The sequence below is a fragment of the Hippocampus comes genome, unplaced genomic scaffold (assembly GCF_001891065.2).
Source record: "Hippocampus comes isolate QL1 unplaced genomic scaffold, H_comes_QL1_v1.1 scaffold381, whole genome shotgun sequence".
Taxonomy (NCBI): Eukaryota; Metazoa; Chordata; class Actinopteri; order Syngnathiformes; family Syngnathidae; genus Hippocampus; species Hippocampus comes.
The window spans coordinates 809,010-817,723 of NW_017805016.1; the positions used below are offsets into that span (position 1 = coordinate 809,010).

General features: G+C 41.2%; 1 protein-coding gene across 1 annotated transcript in view; it reads right to left on the bottom strand.

Annotated features, from left to right (window-relative positions):
* drp2 (dystrophin related protein 2) overlaps window positions 1-8,249 on the bottom strand; it is a 54,502-nt gene extending 46,253 nt beyond the window's left edge. The window contains exon 1 of the mRNA XM_019863379.1: window positions 8,121-8,249. Within this exon, the coding sequence (XP_019718938.1) occupies window positions 8,121-8,167 (47 nt within the window). The 5' untranslated portion in view covers window positions 8,168-8,249. The remainder of the gene's footprint in view (window positions 1-8,120) is intronic.
* Window positions 8,250-8,714: the final 465 nt, after the last annotated feature.

Sequence of the window (8,714 nt, forward strand, 5' to 3'; positions counted from 1 at the left end):
GTTTGATAGGAAGTCAAATCAACGAACAACAAGACAATGGGAGGGATGACTTCCTGTGTTCATCACTAAACACGCAGCAACAGTGGCAACATCTTGGAAAGCTATCAGAAGGGAAGGCACGATTACATCAGTTTGATATTGCCGTAATATTGTCGTAATGAAAGATCCTAGACCTTTTCATTTCCGGGATTAGCAACGTGCAAAGGATCCAGCAGAGATAAGCCCACAAACCCGGCCGGCGTCGACGCATCACTGTCACTAGCTGCTTTTTCTTTCATTGTTGTTTTTTAGCTGGAAATGTCAAATGTGTCGTGACTTGGGCAACCGTTGTATGCAGTTTAACACAGCACAGTTGCATGCCACCCCCGCGCTTGCTTGACGGTTCCCATCCAAAAGTAAATAACATTGTCAAATAGAAATTCAACTCCCCAATGAATCCGAGAGATTACAGCGTGAAGCTTAGCATTCGCCGCTTCCATGATTAATTAATGCGTAGGAGACTGAAGCGGAGTTTGGGCTGTTTTAGGAGAGGAGCTCGCTGCTGTGTTGCCTCAGGGCCAAAGGAAGCTTTGAGCACAGCTTTTTCCGTTCTGCTCTTCTCTTCTCTTTTTTCCCCCCTCTCACTGTGCCTACTTTTCACTCAACTGAACACTGGTTTGTGAAACATGGCAAAAAGTGCCCAGGAGTCAGACAGGCCAGGCTGTGCTAACAAGGCAGCCCAACATTAATTGGAAGGCTAGCAAGAAGGTAATATAATACTATTTATTGAGGTTGTTTGGTTTTACTTCGCCTCTTGAAAATATAGCTCATATTTGTCCAGGCTTGAGGTCACATTCACAGTGGAAAATGTTTGTAAACGATTTAGCTTGGTGTCATTTTTTTCTTTTTTTTTTCTCAATATTTTGATAATATTCTGCAAATAGCCACTGTTTTTGGCCAACCTTCTTTTGAACTCTCTTTTAATGAATGGGGGAAAAAAACAACTGGCAAGACAACGCTGGGTCATCACGGGAACAATTTATGATTTGGGCAGAACATTTGCGCCACATCAAGTCAGATTGCGTGTGCCGTGTCACCCTGCATCACATGTTCTCGCCTCTCTTTGGCACACTGATGAAATGTAGTCAAACTCAAGGAAATTGTTCCCTCGCACCAGAGAATCAGAAGTCTATTTTTTAAGCACACAAAAAAACATTATTGTCTCATTCCTGACGTAACACTTGTGAAACATTGGAATTGTATTACGTGCTGCTGGGAGCTCACAAGCCAAAGGGCCACTCAATGACAAAAATCAATGGTCTTATAGGTAGGCACTCCATTTTGAAAACAAGCAGGGGAACTCAAAGAAGGCATTTTAGAGAATAGTTTGAAGTTGTATTTTAAAGTCAAAAGTTGAATCTTTGTGTGTTTTCTGTCTTTTATTTTGATGTATGAATTTTCATAGGGATGTTCAATTACACTTTTTTTCCAGTACGAGTATTCACTCTTCCAGTACTCACTGATAGAGTACCGATAGCTGTAGAATTTTTGCTAGATAAAATTTCATATAACACACTAACAAAATCGGCAGCCTCCGTAAGGACCCAACACCTTAACATAAGGCCGCCGGTATCAGCCGTGTACCGATACCTGGTATCGGTACTGGCCCATCCTTAATTATATATAATATACAATTAAAAATGATCACAACAAATTAATAAATTTCATATTAAACTCATAGTTTTTCGACAAGGAATGTTTTCACCGTAAAGTCTTGTCTCTACTTCTTAAGTCTTACGAGAATAAAGAATAGGGCATCATTTTAAGATGTTATGATTTAACTAACCAAAGTGATATTGTAACAAGTGAACATATTTTGACATATTTTCTGGGTGGGGGGGTGCCCCTTAATTCTCTAAATTATAGGACTATATCCCCCCTCCCCTCCCTAAAATTGTCTTTTGCTCCCCCGCCCCCCCAAAAAAATCACTTGTCATAGGTACAAAGATGTATTTTATCAGCATCAGGAGCCATATTTAACAAAAGTGATTTTGAAGTCAAAATGTAATAAGATAGGGTTTTTATGATACCACATAATAACGTATTGCAAATTATTTTTGGTGGGGGGGGGGAACCCTCAAGCTACATGGACCCTTGTGGGTCTGGGGAAACCGATTTGAGAATTATTGGTCTCGCGTTTTAACACATCCTGTAAGAGTTTGGCACTATTATTGTAACTGTCAGCTGGCTGCAGATCATTCAGTGCAACAGCGCTGACTGGCCTTTTTCATGCTTGACTTGATTGTGTATAAAAACAGCAGCAGCCCCACGCTTGCCTGCGTCGACATTCGCAAGTCCCGGCTGGTCCACTTGTAAAACGCGTTCTGATCGCATATCGTCGGTCAGCATCTTTGTGTGTCATCTACAAAAGAAGCATTTCCCCCTGTTTGACAAATGAGAGACAACATGATTACGTTGGTGAGGATATGGGCCTGTTTGGGAAATAGTGCTTTGTTGTGCATCAGGAGTATAAAACGATGCCTGGCCTGAAGCATCTCTATTCCGCCACCGCCTTCCTGAGATTTGCAGGAAATCCATTTCCTGAATGACAAGAACGCTCATAGGGTGTTTTTTTTTTTGTTTGGGTTTTTTTCCTCACAACTGAAAAATATTGTTTGAGGAGCTGGTACAGCTGATGGCCAAAGGGAATCCGTAATAAGAAATTTACATCAGTGCAAAATGGTGATTGCTCTAAAACGACAGTGTGAGCATAATGAGACAAATTACCATATAAAAATAAGCAAATGACATGCAAGGATAAATTGTTAATCATGGCGCCAGTGACTTGTATTAATAAATGCCACACATGCTGTTCATCATCAGTCAATCTTGCGGCACGGGAATGATTTTCCATGGCAGTCGGTTCTAGATGGTTATTCAACATCGATGAAAGTGGCTCGACTCAAACGGGCTGAAAAGTAGATATTTCGGCAATTAAATTGCAATTCCAAACATGGTGCGCGCAGCGTGGAGAGGAGGAACTGAACGTTAAGAATAAGATTGACTCACTGTCATAATCCAAGTCTTTGATTTATTTTCCGTATAGCACATCTCAGAGACAATGTGTAGATGTGGCACCATTCATGGGTATACCTGAAAAAGATGCAGCATGGGCAACTCCCCGATCCATGCAGCATGGGCTAAGTTCACGAAACTACATCATACAACCTTTTAATCAGTGTTGTGGGGGGAAAAATGGACTCAAACTGATGTACATATTTTGGAAGTCTAGTGTGAAAATTAATTTTGTCATAGTTTAAACCAGCCACGGCACTGGTGTCAAACTCATTTTTGTTGCGGGCCACTTCGGAGTGAAGTCTTTCCTCCAAGGGCCATTATGACAGTGAAACCACAAAATCATTACTTATGCACAACAAATGAATGGATTACTACTTTTGAAATCAGTCAAGTCAATTACGGTATATTAGTTTGTTCAATTATTGTTCAAGTGAGTGAAACGGGAAAGAACAATTATTTATTATAATGACAATTTGACATTTCGGTACAGATTTTAGCAAGGATCATGCAAGCTGACACAAATGATTTGCTTTTGCGACCCACATAAAATGATGTGGAGGGCCAAATCTGGCCCATGGGCCTTGAGTTTGACATCTATTATATAGGGGGTTTACGACATTTTAAAAAGAAATCCTTGGTTATAAATGAGTAGTTGTATGATCATTTCCGTTCCAATGGCAACAACGTAACTTGAATTTGGACAGAATTTAGAAAGTGTTGTCGTTTAAAAGCAACCTATGCAAACGGTGAATATTTGTATGAAAAACATTTTTAGACCAAAAAACGTAAACTGTGGAAAACGAGATACCATGATGTATTTAAAAATAAAAGGCTAACACATTACTTATTAAAAATTATTTTTTTATTTTTATTTTTTTATTTATTTATTTTTTTTAACCCTGACACACATACACACACCAGACAGGAGCCTGTAAAATCGCTCCACTAACAGGCCAGGCTAGACTTGGCTCCTTTGCCAACATACAAAGATGTTAGTCTCTCAAATGCAACCGCTTATAAAAATGACAGCATCTATGTGTCGCTATATAAGAAACGGCAAACAGAAAATTGATATTTTCACAGACTGTGAACCATTGAAATACACCCCACACATTTGCAGCGCACTTAATAATTAAAAAAAAAAAAAAAAGAAATGTAATTCAAAAAAATGTTAAATTCCAGACTAACATTGCAATGATGCCAGAAGGTAGTAGGAAGGAAACCGGCTGAGTGATTTCAGAGTGCGAAAAGCCTCCCATGGATTCAATGTAATTACAGTTCTTACCTGCTGAACTTAAAGAGAGAGAGATGCCTGGTTAAAAGAAGTGACAATGTATCTGAAGTGGATGACGCTCAATTTTACAAATGCCCAAATTGATTGTTACGCACACAGTGCAAACAATGCCTTCCCTGGTATTTACCTGTTTTTTAAGCCACTAACCTTGAACAATAGAAGCAACACAAACATCCAAAATGGATCTCAGTTTATCCTGCAGACACAACACAGGAGTTTGCCCAGAGATGAGGCTGAGAAAATGGGGCACCAAACCCCCCAAGGGCGTTTTTTTTTTTTTTTTTTTGCACTGAGCCATGACCAGAGAAAGACAGGAAGGACTGAAAGAAAGCGACAATAGCAAATAGTGACACTTGCAAATGAATTAAGACTCTGGAGATGACCAAATGAGACAGTGACGAACAGCGGGCCTGAAATGTCGCCTCGTAACTCGAACCGACATCGGCTGGTGGTGGTCGACTGTCTGCAACAATCTGAACAATGCGCAAGCACTCATTCCTCACATGCAAATGGCCGCCTGCGTCCAGTCAGAGTGGCGAGGTAGACGGTTCACCATGTGACACGCGTCCATGCGTCAACATTGGCGCGTTTGGAACGCAGAAGAAATGCAACTCCCCGATCCATTTTCACCATCAGTACATTCGTCATGATGATGATGTCACTCAAAAGTGGGATTCCATCGACACAGTATAAAGCGATGTGGGTTGGTGACCAATTATTTTCCAATTTATGTTCGTGCCTTGCAGTGTTCTGCTTGATGCTTTCATTGTCCGGGCATATGAATTGACAGACCGAAATTAAACTTTTTTTTTTTTTTTGCAGGGGGCTAGGGGCGGCGATTGCATTCTACTACATCGATCAATTCAATTGGTTGTTCAGCCATGGAGAGACAGCTGTTTACATTATGTTATCAGAGATGGACAATGTGTTGTATTATTTTGTCATTTTATGTTGTATTATTTTGTCATATTACGTTGCGGGTACCCGCGGCGGCTCCTCTCTCTTCTGTGGTTGAGAGGAAATAAATTTCATCTGTGCTGTATGTGGCACAGAACATATTCGACAATAAAGCTGACATGACTTGACAAAATATATCATCCACAGGTCGATTGTGGATGTTGCTAATGCTCTCACAGTCGGTCATGTACTGCTCAACGTGTGTGTGTGTGTGTGTGTGTGTGTGTGTGTGTGTGTGTGTGTGTGTGTGTGTGTGTGTGTGTGTGTGTGTGTGTGTGTGCGCGCGTGTGTCCTTTAATGAGTTGGCCTTCTTTCTGCACCAAACATCAAAAAAAGTGATCACACCGCCAACCTTTTGTTATCATCTCAGAGTCCAATTAGCAGAGTGACACTGTGTCACACTGATAAGTTTCATGCCATGCATAAACATTGCATATCTCCCAGCTTCACTCTTATCTTCATGCGCCAATTCCACCTGTTTCATCCCCGCCTTCAAGGAAAAAAAAAAAAACGTGTCTTTTCCCACTCAATTTTGGAAGTCGCATTTGCAGCAAGTGAAGTTCCATTTCATTCCAGGCTAAGTCACAGGATACCAACATGGCCTTAGAGCGGATGTTCTCAAACTTTTTCTGTCCAGGGAAATTTTCTCAGAAAGTCGAAATTGCGTCAACATCATTAAAACGGTGCTGAGAAGATTATCAAGCAGTTGTGAGGCAAATAAGCTCTTATTCAGTTGCACTGGTGCAGAAACAGGAAATGAAATGTGCGCAACACCGCCAGACAACTTTATATTAATTTGATATTACATACATATGAAATATCATGTTGGAATGTTAGTATGCCTTTTTTTCACTATTTTGTCATTTTTATCAACCTTACAATGCAGGTGGGGGGTAAAATTTGGATTATTTTTTCACCAAAGAATTGCATTGCAAGTATATCTTTTGAAGTTGGTTATTGTGTTGCTTCTTGAAGAGCTACTGTAAATATTTTTTGAGGTGTACAAGTTTGTCAACTGCTTCAGGAAGAAAAAGGATCAAGCGTAACAACTTTTAATGAGGCGGAGGTTCAAACGGCTGTCAATCAACGTCGGGGGTGTGGGTGGGCGGGCATGACAAAGCAAATTCTATGGCGCTTGTCCTGCATAAAAACACACTTGGCTCTCAAGGTTACCCCAGCTCTGCCTCATTCATTCACTCTACACTTACCTCCCTGTTTCCCTGCATCTCTCTCGAGGATGATTTAGTAGCATCTGCCTTTGCGCCCTTTACCTGCTCCCTCCATCCCTATCAATTCACTGCTGTATTCATCCCACTCCTCCACTCCCTCTCTCCTACTCGCTGATCTAATTACACGGAAGCTGCGGGGGAAAGTGTCTTAACCAATTTCACAACTGTCCTGCCCCCACCATCCTCCCTATTCCACATTAGACGCGCCGGGGTCAAGTAAGCCATTAAGTAGGAGGTTGGGGTGCAATTGTCTGAACAGGATCCCAAGAGTGGAGTATGAGGGGTCGGAAATGATGCGTCAAAGCCTGGACGGTCTCCAGTTAAGCATTAGAGAGCAACATGAGTGGCGTCTAATAGTTTGGCGCGAGCAAACATGAACGCAATCGAGGCAGCATTAGTTTGCTAGCAATGATGGATAAGATGACTCGGCAGGGAGTAAATGGAAAACACACGCACGCACACACACGCACGGATGTACACGCACACACAAACATAAATTCAGCCATGATATACAAACGCACATCATTAGCTTCCACTCCACTTTGGGCGTGTACATGGACAATACTTTTCAGCAGGCACAATTCCAACAATACAGCACAACGGTTTTCAGAAAGGCCATTTTCACTATGATTGGTTTATTGTCTGTCTACATGTGTTGCTCCATCATTTCTGGTGCCTTGCAATAGGGCTGAATTCATTCCATGACCAAATCAGATTTTTTTTTTTTTTTGCTTTTAACGTCAACCTATAAAACCTTGCGGATTTTACCGTGTGTTTCTAGTGTTCACTTTTCAGAAAAAAAATTCAAAACCCTGCTGAACCTAACCCTTAATTCATAAGTATTACTAAAACTGTTGACATATTACATTTTGCATTTTTGTATTAAATTATCATCATTACTATAATTGTTATCATTATTATTATTATGAAACCTAATGTGCGAGAGAAAAAACAAGGGCAGGGTCAGAATGAGAGCAAAAACTGAACCCAGAAAAGTATACTTACATCTCTGATTAAAAATGTGTTGACTAGTGTAATCCTTCCCCATCAAAATGAGTACAACTGTCATTAATCTGTTGATGTCTTAAAAAAAAAAAACATTATAAAACATATGTTTTTATTTGTTATTTTTTGGGCTTAGTAAAAAACATTTATGACATTTTAAAGAGAATGGAAAGAAATGAAGCCACAAATAGCTACATTTGTTTTCTTTCAATCAGTTCCTTCTCGTGTGCACTTCTCCTCGGTAATGCTACAGTAGAATTAGTCGTTCTTTACAGAAGATAAAGAATACTGTACTGTACGTTCACTGTCAGGGGGGAAACCTATGTCCAAATTTGCTTCACCTTTTTGATAAGACCATCTCCTAATCTAGGTTATGTCACGATTTCAATTACCGTAATGCCTCTCTGATAGTGACATTCAAATGTGAGCATTATTATCATTGCAAAGGCAGTTTTTTGGGGTGGGGGATACAGCTCATTTACTTAATTGAACAGCAAAACATTTATTTCTTCAGCTGTATGGAGCTCATGTCGCCATAGTAACCGAGTTCCCATTTATACACGTGATCGTCCTCTTACCGGATGTTGTGCGACTTGCGTTTGATCTCGTTCCAGCAGAGGTTCATGTCCCCAGTCTGGTGCGGGCTGCCCCCCCTCAGCTGCCTGCACTCGGCCCCCTCCTCCTGGGCCTCACCGTCCACTGCCGACTGGCACGGCACGCAGTGGCATCCCGGCCACGAGGGCCGCCCCGGAGCTGAGAACGCACGGACATATGGACAAAGAAAATAAGGGTCAGGGGAGACAAGAGAGAGAGGACTGAACGCAATACAACTGCGCAGCCTTTGCAAAAGTTGAACGGAGGCAACTGGACGAGCTTTGGTTGTTGTTGTTTCATCCGAAAGGCTTCTTCATTATCTTCTCTGTGGAGTTCCCCTATTTGTTTCTCGGGGGCTGTCCTGGGGGTGGTCACATGTTATTTATTGTGCACGCTGTCAACAATGACAAAAGGCAATTCGCTCGCGGCATTGCCACACTGATGTCCGCACGGTCGCTGTCCGCCCATGTGTAAAGAAGCCTTTATTCAAAAAGTGAGACAATATTTGTAAGTGAGAGTCACTAGTTGATTGAGGATTGATTCATTGGTTGTTCAGTTGGTAAGTTAATTACTTCATT